At 36.2% G+C, this 23,821-nt stretch overlaps 2 protein-coding genes across 9 annotated transcripts in view; both read right to left on the reverse strand.

Moving 5' to 3' along the window:
* LOC124365788 (myosin heavy chain, striated muscle-like) overlaps positions 1–23,821 on the reverse strand; it is a 654,015-nt gene that overhangs the window by 89,882 nt on the left and 540,312 nt on the right. The window lies entirely within an intron of this gene.
* Positions 1–23,821, reverse strand: part of LOC124365787 (zinc finger protein basonuclin-2-like) — a 213,591-nt gene that overhangs the window by 4,516 nt on the left and 185,254 nt on the right. For all 5 annotated transcript variants that reach the window (XM_046821801.1, XM_046821800.1, XM_046821804.1 and 2 more), the window contains one exon: positions 16,514–16,749. In XM_046821801.1, the coding sequence (XP_046677757.1) occupies positions 16,514–16,749 (236 nt within the window). The remainder of the gene's footprint in view (positions 1–16,513; positions 16,750–23,821) is intronic.

Raw genomic sequence — 23,821 nt, forward strand, 5'->3', positions numbered from 1 at the left:
AACTTGTACTCCAGTATCAGACATCCAAATTTTCATTTGAAATTGGGCATAGCTTGACGAACCAACACATCGTTGTTTATGAATATTACCGAAAAAATAAAATAATGGTATTAAAAAAAATATTGGGTTAAGATTTTTATGAGATAAAAATATTGTAGTAATGTAGTCTCAAAAATGTATTGGTAAAATTAACAAAATAAAAACACCTTTAACACTGTTCTGTACATAGTATACATAAACATTAAATGAAGAATCATGAAGCATTGGAAAATGTTTTAATGAAGTACTAGTAAACGAGTACAAATTTTCCAATATTATTTTTATTATTACAAGGCATTGGTTTCATCATCAGGAATCGTCATTTTTTAATTTGTGAATTTTCCTGATGATGGAATCAATGATTCCGAAAGGCCTTGTAAATAATGAAATTATAATATTGGAAAATTTGTATTCATTTACCAGTGATTCATTAACATTAAACTTAAAAATTGAACTTTTAACCTATGAATAATGACAACCATATGAAGTTTTAAATATATATATACAACAAAAAATGGTAGTAATAAAGTTTTATATCTCCAGTATTTAAAGAGTTAAAAATTGATAACATATTCATCGAGAAATACAAAAAAATCACTAACAATTCTTACAAGATGAAACAAAATTGAGAACAACTATTATATAAGCTTTTTCAATCACTACATATAAACGTAAAAGATAACTGAAAAAGTTGAAAATACTACATATTTCCCTCTATTCGTCAATTAATTTTAACGTTATATCATATTAATGCCGTTATAAAATCCACGGATCAGTGGAAATATGCATTTATTCCAAGTTTGTAACTATTCAATGACGTTTGGCATAGTTATAAAATAGACCAGAGGAACGTTTAACCTCAAACATTACACAACATCCAAACAGATGATAAATTTCAAGTCAGTTATACTAGAAGAGACCTTGCATCAAAATGTTAGTTATTTATACTTCAAGTATACATATATTTATATCCCCCTTAAGATATATATTATAATTGCATGTACACTTTAACTTTGATCATGCAACTTTTAATCAGAACGTATTATATCCAATGTAATGTAAAATCTAAAATCTATTAATCTGTTGCCTCTTGAAAGATTGTGGTATGTTGCGTCAAACGAAAGAAACAATAATTATAAATATATTACAGAAAGTATTAAACTCACCATATTGACTAAGATCTAACAATGAAAAAAGAATTTTAAATTTGATCCTTAAATACAAAGACAGTACCCGAAGATTATATGGATTACAAATTTAATGTAAGCAAAATGTTTAGTATGGTGGCGCTATCTTTACGTTACCTAACAGAACTAGCTTGTGTCCCTACCACCAAATTTCTATACCCCATATGGATTCAAGATAAAGTCTTCTCTTTAAAGTCAAAGACCCTAAAAAATGTAAAACGACCGTCTAAGATTTTGTTCGGAAACCAATTCCCAGGGACATTAATCACAAATAAACCTTCAAACTTCCATAAGTACAAAAATTTAATTAAATTCTAGGCCTCGACAAATACGTTTATCAACAAAGTTTTATAGGAATCCTAGTGCAAATGCATTCATCGTTTGTGTATTAGGAGAAATAACAATATTCTTCTTTATTGTTCCTCTTGTTTTTGTTCTCTTTTGTTGTTCTGCTGTTTGTTAATAAGTGGTGGTTTAAGCAAGAACGACAAACAATGCAGCTACAAATCAAGTGTACCACTATGTTAATGCAATGCTAAAAGTTAATAGCTAGCTATATATCTTCAAGTAGCTGTTACATTTTAGCTTATATCATAATATGATTCTTGTATTTTAAATTTTAGGTATTTCTTGTCAGAAAATTAAGCAGAATAAGATTTTACAGCTATTTAATAATTGTTTTTATTGATGCCTAGTAAACGTTACAATAAACAATACTACACTGTTGTACATTAATAGAAATTTATCACATAATCCATAAATAAACACTGTAATAAATGATTTAATCAGAATCAACCAAAACATTTCTAAGCTAGTTAGACTATATCCGATGAAAAGTATAAAAGTTGTATTAAATCTATGCAACCCTACTGGTGTCTCCATCCCTACAAGTAAGAAGGCTATTCTGAACAAAACCCTACTATTATATTTGTTTAAGCGGTAAAAGAGAAAACTGTAACACAGAGTAATTAATATGAGTAGCAATATTGTCAGTGCGCGGTTGGATGTGTGGGTCGGTGGAGATATGACATCATATTATGTAACAATACGAAATATGATACACAGCAGAATTCATGTAGGCTGAAACGGTTTCCGACATTTTTACAGACACTAATTGGAAATATTACTGGAATATCTAAAAATATAAACTGGCACATTGGAGTAACGAAGAATCTGGCAGAACTTGACGATAATGTAAGTTAAAACTTTCCGTATTTATATGAAAGAAACGAATTGAACAAAATAAATTCATGATATGGTGTTAACTTATTGAACAATGTCATATAAATAACTTGACCGTAAACTCTTTTACCATAGTAATTTGCATATACTGCGTTTTTCCATTTGTGGTAATGGTTTCCCATAAAACCCGTTTTAAAATTTTACTTCCCTTCCCTTTGACGTTTTGACCGCAAAGTCAGCAGGGTTCTTCTTTAGACCAAGAAGAACCTCCCTAGGCTATTATTATCACACGACACAATTTAATATAGGCTATTCATGACTCATGTCTAACGAACTTATTGAAGGACTAGCTATAAAGTAATCACAGTAAAAAAATGGTTATTGGAATAATATAGGATTACAGTGTTTTTGAATAAAATTTGAATATTACAGTAGTTTAATTCATAATTAATCTAAAATATTATTTCGCACAAATAAGAAAAACTAATTTAAATCATATACATTTATAAAACGCAATATGCATTCAAAAATATTGGTTACCAATAAACACACAAGTTTGGTTTACAAATAACAAATAAATACGGTTTTATCTTAATGAGAATGTCTGTTTTTTTTTTTTTTTTTTTTTTTTTTCGCTGAATTTGAAAGTAACCTTAATAGTTGTACAGTTTATTGTCGGGGTTTATTTGAATACTTTAAATCGTAATAAAATTCTTCCAATCCAGAAAGCGAATTTAGAGATAAAACCGAAGTATTAGTCCAAGTTTAATTTTAGTAAACCTACTTATTTATTTATTAATAGAGTGTCGCAACCAGCAAAGAAACGAATAAACAAATTATATCATTTGTATGCACATGACGATTACATAGCATTATAAAATATAGTAACCGACAATGAAACTATTGCTGCAGTGATAGATGGACGTAGAGATAACGATCAACGACAATGCAAGCATAATCTTGCAATGTGATTCAGGTGTCAGGTGTTCCTTTATATATTACCAGTCATAGATACAATCGAATATGCCATTTATGTTAATGAATAATACTCATGTTCACATTGCTTTGGGCCCTTAACAGTTACTTCTCTGTACGATATGTCTTATCAGGTTCACACATTGGTTTATTCACACATGCAGGAAAATTACTCGTAGGCTATATCATAAAGATGCATAGTCATTTTCCACCATTGTGCTATGTACCAGTTGTTAAGGAAACATTCTCATATTTCATTGTTACTTCTGTTGTTGAATCAGATTACCGTAAACTTACGCTACTAATTTTAGAGCATTTGGTGCTATGTATCAAACGAATTATCCTCATATTTTATTACTCCTTCTGTTGTTGAATCCAAAGAGTCAAAAACTTATGCTACTAATTTTAGAGCATTTGGTGCTATGTATCAAACGAATTATCCTCATATTTTATTACTCCTTCTGTTGTTGAATCCAAAGAGTCAAAAACTTATGCTACTAATTTTAGAGCATTTGGTGCTATGTATCAAACGAATTATCCTCATATTTTATTACTCCTTCTGTTGTTGAATCCAAAGAGTCAAAAACTTACGCTACTAATTTTAGAGCATTTGGTGCTATGTATCAAACGAATTATCCTCATATTTTATTACTCCTTCTGTTGTTGAATCCAAAGAGTCAAAAACTTACGCTACTAATTTTAGAGCATTTGGTGCTATGTATCAAACGAATTATCCTCATATTTTATTACTCCTTCTGTTGTTGAATCCAAAGAGTCAAAAACTTATGCTACTAATTTTAGAGCATTTGGTGCTATGTATCAAACGAATTATCCTCATATTTTATTATTCCTTCTGTTGTTGAATCCAAAGAGTCAAAAACTTATGCTACTAATTTTAGAGCAGCTATGTATCAAACGAATTATCCTCATATTTTATTATTCCTTCTGTTGTTGAATTGAAAACTTACGCTACTAATTTTAGAGCATTTGGTGCTATGTATCAAACGAATTATCCTCATATTTTATTATTCCTTCTGTTGTTGAATCCAAAGAGTCGAAAACTTATGCTACTAATTTTTGAGCATTTGGTGCTATGTATCAAACGAATTATCCTCATATTTTATTATTCCTTCTGTTGTTGAATCCAAAGAGTCGAAAACTTATGCTACTGCTATGTATCAAACGAATTATCCTCATATTTTATTATTCCTTCTGTTGTTGAATCCAAAGAGTCAAAAACTTATGCTACTAATTTTTGAGCATTTCGTCCATTTTACCAAACGAATTATTCCCAAATTGTATTATTCCTTCTGTTGTTGAATCCAAAGGAATTACCAAAACCTTATGCTACTAATTGTCATGCATTTGGTGCTTAAGTACCAAACGAATTATCATCAAATTTAATTATTCCTTCTGAAGTTGGATTAGTTGGATCCTTATAACTACACCAGCAATGTTCAAGCATTTTCTCCTATGTATTAGACGTTATGAATATATTCTCGTAAATCGAACCTTAATGTCCAAAGCGCGGAGCCTCGCTTCGGATACTCGTTAGTTTCATAAATAATAAAATAACAAAATACTAATAAATTTTAAGTTAAGACACAAATACATACATACCACGATATATAATTATGGTATTCTATAATAATTAACAAAAAGTTTCCGTTATCACTTGAGAAAACATCATCTTCTATTTCAAGAATTCGAATTCAAATGCGACCTACTGCTAATTGTAGTAATTAATAAAATAAATAATTGTTTTAACCCTTTAACAACAGTAAAGAATGTGTTGCAGGTATTGCAATATTACAAGAAGTAGCATTGTAGTTTTGATTGGACGTGTGGTTGACATGTAGTTTGGCACTTTTTGTAGTAATAGATGGATAGTTATATTTAGAAATATGGACTAGACCACTCTGTAGTTACAAACAGAAGGCGAAATCTCATCACAGTACCAATCCAAGATTTGAGGATTTTATAATTATTTTTTACCGGCTATCCAAATGTACACAATTACGATTTTAATTGGTTTTTAAAATTATATTAACACCAAATAAAGTTACTTTAAGAAATTTAAAGCAAAAATAATATGGGTCGAAAAATTTTAATATTGAACAAAATAACTAAAAGGTGTGTTAAAACTTATGGTATGGTAAAATAAAACAAATCATATCGAAAAAAATAAATGCAACAATAATTAATTTGAATAACTTCTTATTAAAATTTCTGTACTAATAAGCGGATTTTATTTTATTTTAATTATACTCGTATTTATAGACCAAGTATGCAACAATACTTTATATTTTATAAGCCGAAATGTATTTTATTATAACTAAGCACGCAAGTCAAATGGTAACTTCCTGTATTCAACAATTAAAATATATAATTACAGGTTGGGTCTTATCAAATCAGTAGTACTTAAAGTTAAAAACGTATTTAATTACACTATAAAATAGTAAGTTGCTTTGAAAACGTTGGTGAGAACTATAACTCCTCATTATTAAATCGGCTTTCACAGTGAATTAAATTCAATTTATTTTTCGCAAACCATACTACCTCTAAAAAATCCATGGATATTAATTTTAGAATTAGGGTTTACTGTGTAATACGAATAACAATCACAAAATCTATAGAAAAGGTATATAAATGTTTGAAAACACAATTAATTAATCATAAACATTTGTTTTCTGTGACATGTATAAATACAATAGAATGTGTTTTGCTTAAAAAGCAATAAAAAAATATTAAGAAGTACAATAAGAATGTAACAGAAAAATAAACTCAAACAACTATATAACAAATAAAAGAGTAAAAGTAGAGTGTCACTAGCGAACGTAGTAGAAATGACAAACGTGTGAGACATACCCAGAAGAAAAACAAGGAGGATGGTTCCATCTCGGCCGCCTGACCACGACTGACCGTGGAGCCGACCGCCATCTTGGATCACGTGACAGAAAATTACCCAGGGTGGCCACGGGGGGATGGTCGACAGAGGTAGAATGCGTTTATTTTTTGTACCGACAACCCGAACTGGAAGAGCTAATGGTTTAAATGCCCACGATCTGTAGATTACAGTATTTGACAAAACGCAGCCATCGTCGCTACCCGCTACCGATATAATTAGCAGTTTTTGAGGTTAGGTTTGTCGGCAGGCCGTGTCCCTGACTGCCCTTAGATTATAGGGCCCAAGACCACTCGCCCATTAATCCGTTTAAAATGTGATTTTATGCGATTACCAACTACCCTTTTTTAATGAATTCACTGTCCGTTTACACTAAGTGTGCATTTTGTGTCATTAGATTTCCTTGAGTTCGGTTTTTTGCCCGCCGCAGTCGCTCTGTAACTGACAATTTACGCGTGACGTTTTGTTTTAAACGCAGCATTTAATGGAACAGTCTAATTCTGTGGTTGTCTCAGAGCGATTTGGATACTCCTACTTATTGTCTGATCTCTGATCACGGGCGCGTCCATCGTTCCTTTGTTGAGTACCTCTGTTCGATTTTCGATCCACATTTGACTGGGAGATTGGACAAGGGATGATTGTGTCAGGGGAATTGTAAAATGAAACCCATGGAAGAGGAACGTATGTAATGGATACATTACACGATATATTGCACAATTATGGAAGAAGGAAGAAGATCTTAGGAATTAAGGCAAAGTGGAAGGAGGGGGAACACACAAAAGAACTTAGAAGACGATAAGGGACTAACGATGAATAAAATTCGTGTAGGCCTCTGAATAAAAGCTCTATTTTTATCTTTTCCTTAAATTAACATTTCCATCCTCATTTGAAGGCAGAGAGTAAAGGATCGAACAAAGAACGATTGTGTCAGGGTAATTTTTAACAGAACCCATGGGAAAGGAACATATGAAATGGTAGATTAGATGTTATAGTATAATTATTGTAGAAGAAGGAAGAAGATCTTTTGAAGAAGAGTTGAGATTCTTGAGAATTAAGGCAAAGTGGAAGGAGGGGGAACAAAAGAAAGAACTTGGAAAACGACAAGGGAAAGGTTGAAGTATACTGAATATCTCAGCGAGCAAACTGATACGATACAGGTAAAAGATTAAGACTAGCGATGAATAGAAGAAGTATAGACTTCTGAATAAAAGCTCTATTTTATCTTTTCCTTAAATTAACATTTCCATCCTCATTAGAAGGCAGAGGGTGGATAAGGGCGTCTGAGGAATTTTTAACGGAACCCTTGGAAGAGGAACATATGTAATTGTAGATAAGATGTTGTAGCACAATTGTGGATGAACGAAGAAGATCTTTTGAAGAAGAGTTGATATTCTTGAGAATTAAGGCAAAGTGGAAGGAGATGCAACAAAAGAAAGAACTTAGAAGACGATAATGGAAAGGTTGAAGTATACTGAATATTTCAGCGAGAGAATAAAAGTTTTATTCTTATCCATGCCTAAAATTAACTTTATTCAATATCAGTGTAAGACACCTAACAAGGCTTCTATGATCAATGTATGTCGCGTTGACATTGATCTATTTCTGAACGAGGAGATTGGAGGAGCGTAGCCTCTAAGCAGGTGCAGTGGGGAGGCTATAAATAGCACTGGCTGGCCAGCACAGGGGACCACTTGAGTTGATAAAGCTTATCGCACACTCTGTCTCTCTCGACAAAAATACAGCTCGCCTGCTCCTATGACATACTGCCCACACTCGACCCCCGATCAGACCCACTTTTCCCCGCTTCAAGAGGGTTTTTCTCAATTTAGAACTCCTCACAACACTAAATTATTAGTGAAACTGTCTACGCAGTGCTGTCTCAACTTTGCTTAGACTATTTGAATGGTTCGACAAATTGTAATTACTACATCTAAAAATGAATTAGGTCGATAAACATACACAAATCTGAAAGAGATGATTCTTTCAATTTCATCTAATGAATACTTATCAGTCTCTAAATTTGCACAATGTCATAACCTGTTTTCTTGCATATTCTCTGTCAAGACTGCCTCATTGGGATTTCTTCTGGTATGATCAATAATTGAAACAGAAATTAAAAACATTATCTTAAACAAACAATGCAGAAATAAAAATAAAGATCGCGAAAATACTCTAGCTTTGAAAATACTTAGTATGATTCCATTAAAAAGATTTAGAATGTAGAATTTGCGAAAAGAACTGATAAGGGAACCAGAAAGATATAGGTGAAATGAAAAGTTATGACTTTAGATTTGGAAAAAAGTCAATATGTTCATAAAATGAAATTTAACTTTTACTAGCTTGTTACCTTTGTACTTCATCTGAACGTTTTGTTTTCTTTGCAAAGAATTCTTATCAACATCACAAAACTTGTGCTCATAAGTTAATATCTGAGGTTGCTATAATTCCTTTGCGTTTTACGTCGCATCTACTCAAAGTTGAAACTCTCTGTGCAATCGACATTACTTCTTAATAACTGAATTCCTTGTCCATGAAGATTGAGAACGCTATAAATTCGACTATATACTCGCTCTCTTTAAACTTCAATTAAGACTTCCGTGGAGTACTACAGAGTTATCTCGGACAGAGTCAGTGGTAACTCGAAGTTAAAGGTGGAGAGGGAGGGAGGGAGTGATGAGAGAAGGGGTGCTCCGTGGAGCGCGAAGTCCACACGTTCACCTCTACTCCGATGAGGGCTGATTGTGCCAAGTCGGGATGGAGAAGTTGGGATTGATTGGGACTATTGGAGCGGGTGAGCCGCTCGTCCTGGCCTGGGGCGACCTCCCTGCTCCCTTGTACAACACCGCAGAGTTTCCTAACAGCGGGGTTCATCGCTGGACTGACATTAACCCGATTGGAAAACAATTAGCCCACCATTTAATCTGGATTCTCATTCTGAAATTTTAAAATTGCAAAAAATCACCATTCCATAATTTATTCCCCTGCCTTGAATAGCCTACTTTAGGAGGATCTCTTTGCTTGTAGATTCATCTTCATTTTCCAATTTCTCATGAAATCAAGTATATACATAATTAAAGCTCAATAAACTGTATTTATGTCTATTCTACCATTTCGGATCAAAAGACATAATGGTTTTGCTCCACCACTTTGAAATCCAATATTTACTTTAAACTAACGTAATGATTTGTAGGTAATTTTAGTGGTATTCTAGTTGGTTTTTGGATGAGTTTCTTCAAAGAACATGAAGTCAGAGGCCGATTGGTTGAACCTGTAACAGATTGGACCCGAAAACAGATTGTTACAGGGGGTTGAGTTTAGATGGAGTCTAAATAAAACTGTTTTTCCCTGGAAACCGGATCTCAGTAAGTGGTTCGATTTCCATATAAATCTGCATTCTTGTACATATCTACCGTTGAAAAAGTATGTGACAACGTCAACAAAACAATATAAATTGTATCATACATTTTATAAACATTTATCATACATTTTCATATTCTGGCACGAGTGTTACTGTTTTTGTTACATTTAACTATAGAAATTGCCAGAAACAACATTCCACCTGTTATAAGTTTCCAATAAATTTCAAAATATTATGAAACTTCAAAAAGCGTGGTAAAATATTTTACGCAATATGTGGCTAAGGACCATGAGTACTGATTATTCAGAATAGACTTACACACTTGAGTCGCTCTGTATTTAAGCTTATTGTTATAGTACAGATTTGTAAAAAAAATAACGATTCAATAGAGCAATTTTTACATTGGTTGTTGAATAACTGAAAGCTAAATGAGGAGGGATACTTCTAAATTACTTCCAATTACAATTTTTCTAAACACGCCTATCAAAATTAGATGGAAATGGCCAGGATTAGCGATATACTTATGGGATAAAACAATCACGAGAACCATCCCAACATCAAGAGTACTCATTATTGGTTAGTACTGAAAAGACTTGATAATCGTTACATTGATTTATTTTTATCTTATTTCATCACTTGCTTACATGTAACTTTAATCGAAGTTGATGTTACTTTTTGTAATTCAAATATTAAATTAAATTTTTCACTTTTTTTAAATTATTTTTCGAAAATTTTGTAGATTTTATGCACCAAAATCAGCCTATTGTAATTAAGCGCTTAGTGGAAATTTCCATATAAATTCCCGAAAATTATCCACAAAGCCAAAACCACCCCTAAAAGTATATATATGAAAAGATAGGCTATACCTATATTGTATATACTATATAACCGGGCTAGGTGTTGTAACGATAACAACCGCAAATATCGCAAACTATTTGAAACTTGGTATAAGAATTGAATATTGTTACAAATATATCTGCTAGGCCGTTCCAACGTGTGGGTGGTTTAAAGTTTAAAATATTCACAACTTCGTTATTTATGTACATAGAGAAAAAATAAATAGTGTTCTGGAATGCTTATAATACCTCCTGAACTTTTTGTAATGTCAATTTTGTTTGTATTCCAAATACTTTCCGAGATATGGATGCTGTAAATACCATAAGAAATAAAGTATTCATATTTCAATGTGAGAAACTAGAAAACCTTAGTGAAGCAAGGTAGAGGGGTAGTATAAAATAAATTGGTTGGGGCTTTATAGAAAATTTCATTATGCTTAAGTAAAATTCCACACTCATGTTTACGTTCCGGACTGGGTAAGATTTACACTGCTGGATGTGAAATTTGCATCTCGACGTTTATAGACTAACGGATCGCGTACACATCACGTCGCTGTCGAAGACCGAAGATAATCGCGTTAACCGAGTCCCGGGGGCCGAGGCAGGACACGTACTCTTGTTTGTCCATGTTAGCCCCAAATTGAATCACCATTAAAGGAAAGGGTGAGGCCGCCGGAGTGCCCGGGGCGGTGTAGGGTTACCTCCGCCAAACCAAACGGAACGCCGGACTCGGACAGACTGGAGTGGTCGAGTATTGTTACAACCTTTCACCCCGAAGTGGGTGCCGAGCGTTCTCCCGGCCACGCGGGAAACAGATGTTATCTTTCTTGAGGCGCTGTTACCACCACTTACCACTCTGTCAACATCGACACGTGTGGAGTTCACGCAGGTAACCTTGACAGGGTTACAGTTACTGCTGGAATACAGGGTGTTCACATTGGTAATGCGTAAAAATATGGGTTTCCATTCATAACCGATTCATTCATCTTCGGCATCTACGTCTTGTAATTCGTGGAATTTCAAACTATCAAGTTCTTCATTACGCGGCGTAATGAAAAATAACACCAATACAAATTGTTGGCACCGACTTCATGCTGCTAATTAAACAGTTTTAAACATCTTCCGTTCCAGTACTTTGGAGTGGAATAGTAACAAAACTTTAATTTTTTGAGTAGGGTCTATGTTATTGTATCTCAATAGTCATCGCATGACTCTGTTTTTATAGAAACTCCTCCGACAGGCAAAAGATAAGAAATTATAGTAACACGTATTGTGATTGTTGAGTTTAACTCCAGTTTACCTTCCTCATAGTGCAGCGTCTGGAATCTGACGCTGTCACAGACTTGACTCTTGGAATCTGGAGTCATGTTCGTCTGAAGAGATCCAAAAAAGTCAAAGTTCTAATAAGTAATTCATAGTCTGGGTGTTTTTGATGTTGAAACGACGTGAAGAGTTCGTTTTGAGTTTTTTTTCCAAAATTCTTTTGGATCTTTTCAGACGAACATGACTCCAAATTCAAGGAGTCGAGTCTGTAACAACGTCAAATTTCAGACGCTACCCTAGGTAAACTGGATCAAACTCTACATTCACATTAAATCAACCCTTCCTATCATAGCTGCGTTATGTGTACAATCGTTGATGATAATCGTTTAAGGATTTTAAAACGGTTTTTGTTTTTTATTTTCTAATACTAATTTACTAAAAACGTTAAAAAGACCGTTAAAAGTACCTGTTTCTTTTAATTGGCAACAGATGTGATAAATGATGAAGTTTCTTTTCCATCTTTTCTTAAAATTTAATCATAGGACCACGGTAAGTTCCAGAATAGAAATACGGAAACATTTGTAAAAATAGATAAATTGTAAAGAATATTTTAATGAGACACACCGTTGTAATGATTTGTTTATTACTACACATTGTCAGTCAACCACAACTACATTTTACGTTTATATAAAATACAGATTTCAATTTTTCACATCCGAATATTCTATTTTACGCTCATTGACGTTTTCTCATGATGCGGGAAAAAACAAATATGTTACGTGATTTGGAAATAGATGCCCTCTTACAGAGAGAGCTGTACAGACCCTAATGTCCCTTCATGGCTTTAGAAAAAAACCCCAAAATATTTTGACAGACAATCCTCACCGTTGCGACCGCGGCTCTTCTCGCCAGGTGGGGTATGAAAAGGCTATTTATCTTAGAAACGTGGGCCATTCTTTCAAGCGATTGGGGTATAAATATAATATAATAATGGATGTGGGGAGGCACACGCAACCTAGAGACTTGTAAACGGTCAATCCTGCTTATTATAGGTCTCGTCCTTCCAGGAACGTTGCAATTATCCTTAGTCCTTCCTCCACTCCTGCCGCCCAGGCCTACCGACAACTGTTAATGTGCGCCTCCAACAATAACTCTGGCATTTAACTCTGCTCAACTGTTTTATACCGGCGAGGGATTAATTGGCGATTGCGGGATTTCAATAAATAAAGCCTGTTGGGTTGGTAGTACTGTTTCACAGGGATACTGTAGCCAGGGTGACTATATCAGGATAGTGTGAAAAATCATAGGCACGATTAGTTGTTGCATAATAAACACAGAAGTAGAGCAACAAAATTTTTATTACAGGTACTCGTAAACCTTGTTATTTATTCTTTAATACTAATAAATTTTAGAGCGCGATTTCATCTTAAAGAAATAGAGCAAACGCAATGTAGTAAATTTATTCTTTTTACTAAAACGAGAACTGCATATTATGAAAATCCACGTATAACTGTAAAATAAGAAAGTTTCAATTTCGCAAAAAACATTAAATTGATAACGTGTTATAGATAACGAAAACATTCTGTTGCGTTAATCACTGCAATTCTTCCAATAACCGGTTTAGTGTAAAAATCACACATATATTATAGGGTATCCCCTCCACAATATATGCGAAGGAAAAGGAAAATCATTGTCATATTTTACGTTTACCGGCAATATTGCGTCATATCTCGTGATTTAAGGTACATCATCATATTTTATCTCTCTTAAAACAAATAGAGATGAAGCAATGCCTCCAACAATACTGGTTTTTTAATAAAAATGTATAATTTCCCCCTATAGTCAGGGCCGTACTCAGATCAGTTTTTTCGGACAAATTTACCGAGGGTGGGGGACCGAATATGTGTTCTGGGGCACGCCAAAACTGAGTACGGCCCTGGCTACAGTAGCTAAACTAGAAAAATGAACAAGAAGATTTAAAAGTCCCAAAAGCTCGCAAGAATTTCAATGGGTAAAGTTATAAATTCCCATTCCATGGCCCCTCCCCCCCCAAAAAAAAGCCCTACGGACCTGTACAAAACACTACAAAAATTGAGAAAATCTTCGAGAACATGGACGTAAAGTGGAATTTTCCTTGTTGGAGGGGCACACACGCTCGGATCTGTACCAGCTACGCCTCGGACACCCACTCTATCAGCTGATGTCACGATATCGGCCGGCTGCCGTGGCCCTTGCTGACGTCATAACCCCTGGTTCCCAGAAGTGGCGGTGTCAAACTTGTCATCTATGACCCCGTGATAGCCTAGCCTCGGTCTCGGCACAGCACATTACGCGGTGCACAGTCCACCCGGCCATGTATGGTCATTTCGGCTCGTTACAGCCGAACCCGTTGTTTTATTCCAATTTAGAAAATATTGCACAAAAATATGCACAAAATAGCAGACATTTCAACCGTACTTGTCGAAATATGCTATAAATCTATCTAGAAATCTACTTTTTGAAGTAACTACCAATTTTTTTGCTATGTCAGGGAGATGGCCCGCGAGGAGTCAGAAGAAAATTTTGAATAAGAGCATAGGTCGAGTAGTACATCATTTTAAAGGTCTTTATTAGTAGAGTGCAATGCCGCAAATCCGAATTCAAAAGGTTCACCAATTAACAAATTACGCTGGTTTAAAGTTTTTAAAATTTCCAATGTAGGTAGGTCCTGTTCTAGATGGGTTAATTATAAGCATATCTCAAGATGTACATCGTTATAAGGTTGTTTTGCATAGGTGAATAGTAAAGCAAAAACCCTGGTATTAATTAATTATTATAATAGAAAGTTACTATTCTTAGGTAGACTTAGTTAACATCCTCCATTCGATGTTAACACTCACTAACTACCTTAAAAACTATTTCTTAACTCCTGTACTCATTTACTAATTTTAACTTTCTCAACTAAGCGAAGACAAAAATATTAAACCATCTGAACATGCGTCTTTACGGTTACAATGCGTAGGTTGATTTTGACACTTTGGCGTGGTTCAAAACCCCCATATATGTGGGAAATAAAACTAGATATCAAACATCACAGGTTGTATTGAAACTCTTCCGGTGATTATTATTTCATGTCATTAATACAATAGTGAAGGTTGTCATTTAAAATAACTCAAAAGTAGAAGTTGAGAATTCAAACAAATATTTTATGGGTCAACAAACAATCTTCGTAAGGTAGTGTTTCAATATTTTATGGGTCATTAAATATGGGATGGTGTTTTACAAATATGGTTCTCTCCTAGTTATTGTCTCCCATTTTTGAAAATGGGGTTTGATTTCAACTCCATTTCAAAGAGCTTAAAAAGGAGTGAGTTGATTTCATTAAATCTACATCGGTACTTATGATTTTATCAAGTGAATCTTAAATGCCTGTGCAGATTTTATAAAAGAACATGGTCCGTCTTAAATTTTGAGGACGGGGAGAGCAAACAAGAGATAGATCCTGCAGGACTTTGTCACGAAGATTATGAAGTAAGTCCCCATGTCCTTAATAAATCAGGACTCTCCCCCGAGCCCCGGATTGTAATCAAGCAATGTTTCATTGCCGAGCCAGAATCCTGTCACAGGAAAGGATTCTGTAAGAGCAGATAAGAGGTGATATGAATTATGTACAGTCTACTCCCCTCCCAGCTTTGATTAACTGTCCCTAGATTGCGCTGCTGTCGTCTGCTGTTTTGACAAACTTGTTAACAACCGATTTTCCTTCCTAATTCCCCATTTTCTAACGTTTCCTTCGTGTAAAAAATTTTATCTGTTTCTACAAAAAATAAAAATAAAAAGCGTAAATTTCTATTATAAAACGCAAAAAAATAAGATTTTTATGCTGCAAAAACACTTTTTTGTGAGCATTTTGTGTTAAAGAATTATAATAAATTAAGCTATTACTCTGCAAAGAGAATATCATTACTGGTAACTAATGGAAAGTGGAATGGAAAATAACTAATGTAACAGGCTAGCTTTAAATGTATACAATTTAAATAGCTACCGTATTATTGCGTTCTTGAGAAAATATTATGTGGACAATATTTCATTTAGAGCGTTCATCAGTGACGAATCTTCCAAGGCAATCACATACGAAAAGGCTATGAAAAAATGTGTTTACCAACTTAATTTACAACTAACCTTTCCTGGGATTTGTTTGCTTTGTATATCTCAAAAGACCACTGTATTAAGCAGATTTAATTGAGCATAGTGACAACCGCAGTTCTTTAGAGGACGTGACCGCAAAAACAGGGTGCCGCAGTCGATGGATGGGAATCTAACAAATTACACGGCATTGCGTTGGTTCTGTGGTGTACTTGCCCCGTAGGCAGGAACCGCCGAACCTGATTTGCGGATAGATCGGTAGACCAACGAAGTTTCTATCGTTGATGAGCTAATTTCTCTTGGACGTGAATGTTGTGCCGAATATTGATAAAGATTTCAAAAACATCTTCTGAAGGAGAAGCCGACCCCCTTTGGTGCCTTATTCTGGCCGTCGTCATGGGCCACTGGCCTGTGCGAGGATCTCATCAAGCACAATAAAGGGAGGAGTACAAGGTCGATGGTAGTGATAACAAATGGTCAGATCCAAAGTCCGCCTTCTTAAGAACGGTCTTTAAGACCACTCGACCACCGGTATTTCCAAATTCATGTCTTAGATGAATCCAACAAAATTTTATTGTGGTGACCTAAAATCCATCAAACCTCCCAACTTCCAAGAATAATAATTCAAGACTTGAGGACTCACCTGGAGGATGTAGCCGCGGGCGTAGTCTTCGTGGCTCCAGCCAAATCCGCGCAGGACTTGGAGGACCTCCTCGCGCTGGAGCACGCTGAAGAGACGGTCCAGGAGGATCTTGAGTCGGATGGGGAGCGCCTGACAGCCGTAGAGCACCAGGGAGGCGATGTCGAAGGCGACGTTGGGTTGGACAGGTTCCACGGGGCTCTGACCGAACACGTGTCGGAAGCCGAGTTTGTCCAGGGCTGCAAACAAGAAAAGACAGTTAGGGAACATTTCTAGGATTGGAACTTAACAAGATTTTGGAATGCTGGGCAAGAAATCTGTTGAACGAATGAACTTGAAGAACGAGCACTGATTAGTATGCCCTAGTGGATGTGCTGACACAATATGTTGTTCAGGATTCTAAAAACTGAACAAGAACTTAGTTTCTCAAGGAAATGGCTCAAGGAATCAGCTCAAGGAAATGGTGGTGAAACCCAAGTTCAGACAAGCTTTATAACACGAAAAATGTGTTTGATTCCCAGGGACCACAAGAATTCTCTACCTGGAGCTCATCATTGGCGATGGGTGATTTAAAAGGACAAGAGGATTCCGGAGAACTCCATCGTTAAGAGCTATTTGCAGTTTTGCGGCAAGTTGCTGCTAAAGGTGATGTAGGTGTCACACACCACCCAGAGAGCACAATGTTCAATTCGAATACCTAGAATGGTTACATAACACTGTGTAAAACCAACAGAGCACGGGCGGTTCTCCTAACTAGCAATCAGAATGAACACAGTGCCAGTGTTAGTTAATGCAATCAGAACCACAAATCCCAGTGTAAACAGGTACAACAATCAACTGGCCTACACCGGATCAACAATGATCAACAGATGTTCCATCGCGCGATCGCGTTCGGTTTACACTAGACGCGCTAATGGGACAGTTTTACCGGCGATAATCCGCCAACAACAGCCGCCCCGGTTATTTTTCCAAATCCAACTTTCTATTTACCAGATTACCGGTGCAACATTTGTTTTGTTTCGTCGGATTTGATTTCGTATGGGCGTTAATGGCGGATTATTCCAACCCGCGTCGGACGCGGCCTCGTTTCACCGCATCAAACAAACTCGCTCGTCGAGATTTAATTTAATAACTTAATGTGGCCAAAAGCGTTAAGCCTTCATAATGGAATGAAGCCGGGTGAGTGTACAACTTTGCGTAATGGACATTTAGTTTTTCCGCCGGAATCACTGCGGTAATCTCTCCGCGTTCGGGGTTTTAAATAATGGTCAACTTAAAAAACCGAGCACCAGCAATGTTAATCGCTGCACTAACACTTCATTTTCCACTAAATCACCGTACCAATTCGGAGATCGCAAAATCTCTAGTGGAGTAACAATTTGATTGCCGGTTTAATCACTGTTTGTTTATTGCTCTGCAGAAACAAGTGTTCAAGAATTAGTGAGCCGGTCGTTGTTATTCAGGCCGCGCGCACGTCCCTGTGGCGTCCGTCGGGGAAATTCCAATTCTTCAGCGGGTTTAGAGGAACAACAGGTTCTCCCATCGGCATCCTGCACTTTCCCCGGGACTCGCTGACAAACGCGCAATCACGCCGCCGGTACCGGTCTAGGCGACTCCCTACGCGTTCGAAAGTAGCCGATCAAAGGTCGATCTGTCTGTGAATCAATGCGATCGATTCTAACTGCGCATTCGTGCCCACAGAGCAATTTGCTTTTACTGCCAGGGAGGAGTCGCTCTCCTGTTTCGCCCGGACGCCGCACCGGCTCCGCACTGGGAACGCTATCTCTCTCGGGTTATTGCTAATTTCGTATTTCTGGGGCCGGCTGCGGTATCTCGATCTCTAATGGTCTCATGATTCGGCAACCGCAGTGGAATCGGCCATATTGGTATTTGGAGATAAGCCCGGTTCAGTTCGCACATGGTGGAACACTGATGATGGCAGGATTTCGCAATATTTTGGATTTTGCAGTATTATTGATATTGGTCGAAACTTTCTAAAACTTCACTTGGTCGGGCATTGTTTTACAAGTGAATCAATTTCGCATCCATATGACGATTCGGATCTGTTCTACGATTTGTATATGGCGCATAAATGCTCAGTATTTTTATCCATTGGAATCTTGTATTAATTATCTCACACTAAAAATTTAAATTTAAATATTGGGTATTTGCGCAACATTTCTCCGTAATTGTTTCTGGTGTTTACTGATAGATAGCGCGCAACTAAAATTCAACCAGTGGCAATACATTTTACCATTGGATGACATATCTTCTTATCGATTGTTACATAGTCAATGCTCCCGCTAAGCGTTTCTGATCCCCAATTCGAATGTTTGCCGGAAAAACGCTTCAAAATAACTTGATACGAAAAATTGCCCATTTTATAAATTGATATGGTCATTTCTTGTAGTAATTAAATGTCCAATCGATAGCCAAATTATCGAATCGCAACTTCAAATCGATGAGCTATCGGAAGAATCGAATTGTCATTTGAGATTAACCTTGATCAATATCGATGATACAACCGAACAAACATATGCCACTTATAGAATTGCTCCTCGGAGACTAAAAATTAGTCATAATGTTGTGTCGGAGCACTCGCTTTTATTAGAGATCTCCTGACCGAAACGTCTGCTGTAATATTCAGGGGTTGTCACTGTCTCGACGCCACGTCACTCGGATAATCCGATAAGCTCGACCGGACATATGTCATAACACCGACAAGACGTCCGCGTCCGCTCGTTGGCGCGGTCTTCCCTCGTTAAATTTTCACGCGCTGGTTTGACAAAGGTCTGTCGTTGCATTATCAATAAGGCACTTTAATTTGTCGTTTGAGGTGAAATTAAATTGTTTTACCCTCTTTTATTGATTTACTCTCTTTAAAGAAGGGTAATTAGTGCGTATCAATTAGTGATGTAGTTCCAGTCTTGACCTTAATTTATTGGCAACTGATCGTTAGTTTAATAAAAAATCAATTAATGTTCACGAAACCCTAATTAACCATCTTCAAACGTGTGTGGGCAGTAACGAGCAATGCAAATGTATATTTACTTATTTATCTTATATATATCCAGAATGGTATACCCCAAGGTCCTGGTATTGGACACTTTTCTTTACATAATGTACAGAAGCAAAAATCTATTTTACAATTCGTTGTATGTTTACATATAAGAGAGAAATATTAAGACCACTTTTCTAGAACTGTATCTGCTATCTTCTTCAGGTATTAAAAGCATAAATTAAAAGGCTACCGTAAAAAGAATAGAAAGAAGTAAAAAACAAAAAAGAAAAGTCATATTAAGACTTTTTGAACCACTTCTCACCATTGTGATAAAATATGAAACACAAATAATAGAGTAATTAGGCACTCGAGTTCCTGCACATTTACACGTCTTTCGAAGAATTTCACCTGAAAAAGAGGGCAGATCGATTTCCTGAAACGGCGCGTGTTAAAACTATTTTCTTACGCATTATGATGCAAATATTCGTATCATAAACGTAATATACCCTATACATAACAAGGGTATGAGAACCAGCTTTATTCCGACGTATCTGACCGACCGACTGTTTGGCCAGACGATGGGACAAAAACAAACACAGACACAAACACAAAGTCGGAGAGTAATTACAAACAAACATATGTTTGCAATACCGAAACTGATATTGGGGAGCTAATTTTGACATGAAATATTGACTACAGTTACGTACATTGGGAAAACACGTGTCTAACAGATCTGTATTTACGACACTGCCGTTGTTGTAAAAACCCTTTTTTTTGTTTATTTTGCATTGGAATTCGAACGGGTAAAATAATTTTTTCACCGTTTGACATTCACTGTTAACCGTTATTAAAATGCTCCCGAAAGGCAAATATCTTAAAACTTTTAAAAACTATTCTATTGTGATTATACACGACCCAATTACGACCCCGAAACGCCGATAAGATATTAGCTAATAAGAATGATTTATAACTTGCCAGCTTAGAGATAACCAATGCAAACATTGAATAAGCTACTAGGAGTTTAATGAACGAAACCATTAATTAAGATAACTGGATGGATGACGAGGACACTAAGATACACTGATTACAATTAAAATTATCCCCTTAGAAACAGTAAGACATTGAGTAACATATTAGTAACTTTTAGAAAAACAGTTTAAGACTAAAATACTGACTAATTCATATATTTATAATTGTTGAATCTAAAAGTTAAGATTAATTGCCAATTATAATTGTTCCAAAAATAAACTTAATTTTTGAAAAGTATGAAATTTACAGTGTTTTTTAACTTTCGAAAATATTAGCTTGTACTGCTGATCGTCAGTACAAAATATAAGATCTAATTGACGATTTTCCGTAAATAGCTCATCATTATATTTTAATTTTGTAACTTTATGTTTTATAATTTAATTGTATTACTATACGATCTATAGCATACAATGTATTTAATGTTTGTATAAATATTTCAAAATACTGCTAATAAAAAATGGGGTTTTTGACAAATTTGGATGTTTCATGTATTCTGCAGATTCAAATTGTCGATAAGAAACATAAACTTTATCTATGAGTAGGCAAATATTTCATAAGAAATTACCATATTCGCCTTAGTAAAATAACAAATAGCGATCGTTTAAATAAAAGTAAATAAGTAACATGACTGACAAAAACCAGCCTTATCCTTTTAAATCAAGAGTATAAAATGTACACAAATAGGCGTATTTATTTTGAATAATGAGTATACTAACGATGGAGATCTCTGCAAGAAATAAGATTGTCCGTTTGCAAGGAAGTTTTATGCACTATAATGGCATACGTTAAAAAAGATTGAAAGGATTAATTAACGTCCTTGAGGTATTCCAGATTTCTTTGAAATCTAAATTGAAAAAAGAGTGGAGTTATCAAACTTGTATAGAGGTAAGAATTTTGAGGCTTTAAACAAGAATATTGTTTGAACTCAAGAACCGCTGCTTTATTTGAGGATTGCTAATTTTAATTTGTCTTAGAAGAAATTAATTTTAAACTTCCTTGCAGGTGCATCGGGAACTTGTGTTCAAAAAGAATTAACTCCTGCCTCCCTTGACGAAGCAATATAAGTTAGAGGCCAGTTTAAATTGCGTTTTGAGCTGTGGCCAGGGTGGGGGTGTGGAGGGGGGGAGCAGCTGTCCCGCCAACAATTAGCTATCCCACGGGACTCGCCGGTCAAATTGATTTATCCCGGCCGGGAGCAAGGGACACCGTCCCCCTGGATTAGCGACCGTTCTGACCCATTAACGTCTGGTAGTGTTCACTTTTTGCAATCAATATCGACTCCTCCCCACCCTCGCGGTAACACTGTATCTTCTTACGGGAACCTCTGGGCGTAGATAGAGACGCTTATCCTATTGAGGATTTGGTGAACTAAGGAGCTTAAAGGGGGTTTCCTTTTCGAATGGGAGGAAGAGGTGAATACTGACATGAGTTTTGCAACTGATGGTCTCCATATTTAAGTCCACCTTTTGAATTTTTTTAATGCTAATTATTAATGATAAAGTAGGAGTACGTACACCACGATTCGTAACAGGCTTCTATGAGGTTGCACGAAAATTTTCAAATCCATAGCTTTTTTCATTTTCGAGATGTCCTACGAACATGTGACTCAAACATGCCAATGGCGTAGCGTAGCGGGTACAACGTCGAGCGTGGCTGCTGCTTGGATTGGTGACCGCTGAGCGATCCTGTCCTTGCAAGCAGCCCGCCTGCCCGGCCGTTGGTGGTGGTTCGGAAGTCACCTGTAAGCCGTTGCCGTTAAGTGTTAGAGAGGGCTTCTTAGCCCTAACTTCGCCTAGTAAAATAATACATCTTTACTTTACTTAAAGAGATTATCATACAAAAGGAAATTGACACGAAAGTGATCGTAGAGCTCATTCTTGTAGAAATAAAGTTTCATGCAAACTTTAAAGTCATTGTCTGGTGTTTTTCTCAACAAATCTTGCCACATGATACATTCAAATATTTTTTCATTAAATAAGGGTTTAAATAATAGAAGTATTCTCTTACGATCAGCCAAATCCAATCATCGAACTCAGTCTTGCTATATAAGAAATGAGGTTTAGTGCAAAGGTTCAAGACCTTCTAGTGATAGGCTGAGCGTTAGCGAAGTTATTACCATAATTTAGTAGCAGACTATACACAATCAGCTACATATATGAGTGAAGAAAACCTTGTGGGTGTGTTTTCAGTTTCTCTTCAACGTACAACATCTCTTAGACCCACAAAGACCGCCCGTGTCGGAACGGTTCCCATAGTGCCATGGGTGGCGAGAGGCGCTGAAGAGATGGGTGTCCGATAAGCCCGAATTTGTCTTCATGTCGTAACGCGGAGGTGCGTCCACTGCAGACCGCCGCTCAGCGCCGTGACCCCGGGGCAATTGCCCATTGTGACCAACAAAGAGTGGACGGCCGCGGCCGATGCGATGGCCGGGGATAAAATGCAAATCCTCCCTCCTACGCTGATAAGATCGCGGAGAGTGAATGGTCTCCGTTATCAATCAGCGGCGGCGTGCGATTTCACTTGTTATCATACAATGAGTGACCGACCCGACACGCAGCCATTGTCCGGAACTCCGGGAAGGATGGGGATCTGCGTGCGGTGCTCGGGGAACGATCAGCGCCGCCATCTTGAAACTCTTAGATGGCTACTGTCATGCTCAACGGTGATTCTGAAGAATCATGTTCCTCTAGAGGTTCAATTCCAAAGCCTTTTTGGTCAATTAAGATTGTCTCGTTGTGCTTCTTTCATGACTACTTAGTCTGGCCTTAATTTAGCATTAAACAAAGATTGCAACCCTTGATGATACTTTGTAAAAATCCTTTACTTTGGCTACCAGATTTGAAAAGACTTGAGAAGTCCTGATTTCAAAACAAGACCCTTCCCTTCAGCAGGACACGAAACTTGCTTCAGAACAGAATTTTAAAAATTTCAACCGTAAGGATGACGAATAAAACCTCATAAGCAATGATGAATTTGCTATAGAAAACATATAGCCTTCCTGCTAAAAACAGACTATAAAGATAATTATCAAATCTTTGTTTCTTGTGCTTCAGTAAATTTTTTGGCGAGGATATAATGTCTGATTTGATTTTTATAGGGAATCCTAAAGAAGTGATGTGCAGCAGCTATACTAATAGTGTGAGGAAGAATAGTAACCTAAAGTGTATTATAGGAGATAATACACAAAACCTTTGATTTGGCGCGAAACAATTATTATTGTTTTTTAATGAGAAGCCGATCCCCTTTTATTCCTTTTTCTGGCCTTCCTCATGAGCCACTGG

The sequence above is a fragment of the Homalodisca vitripennis genome, chromosome 7 (assembly GCF_021130785.1).
Source record: "Homalodisca vitripennis isolate AUS2020 chromosome 7, UT_GWSS_2.1, whole genome shotgun sequence".
NCBI classification, from domain to species: domain Eukaryota; kingdom Metazoa; phylum Arthropoda; class Insecta; order Hemiptera; family Cicadellidae; genus Homalodisca; species Homalodisca vitripennis.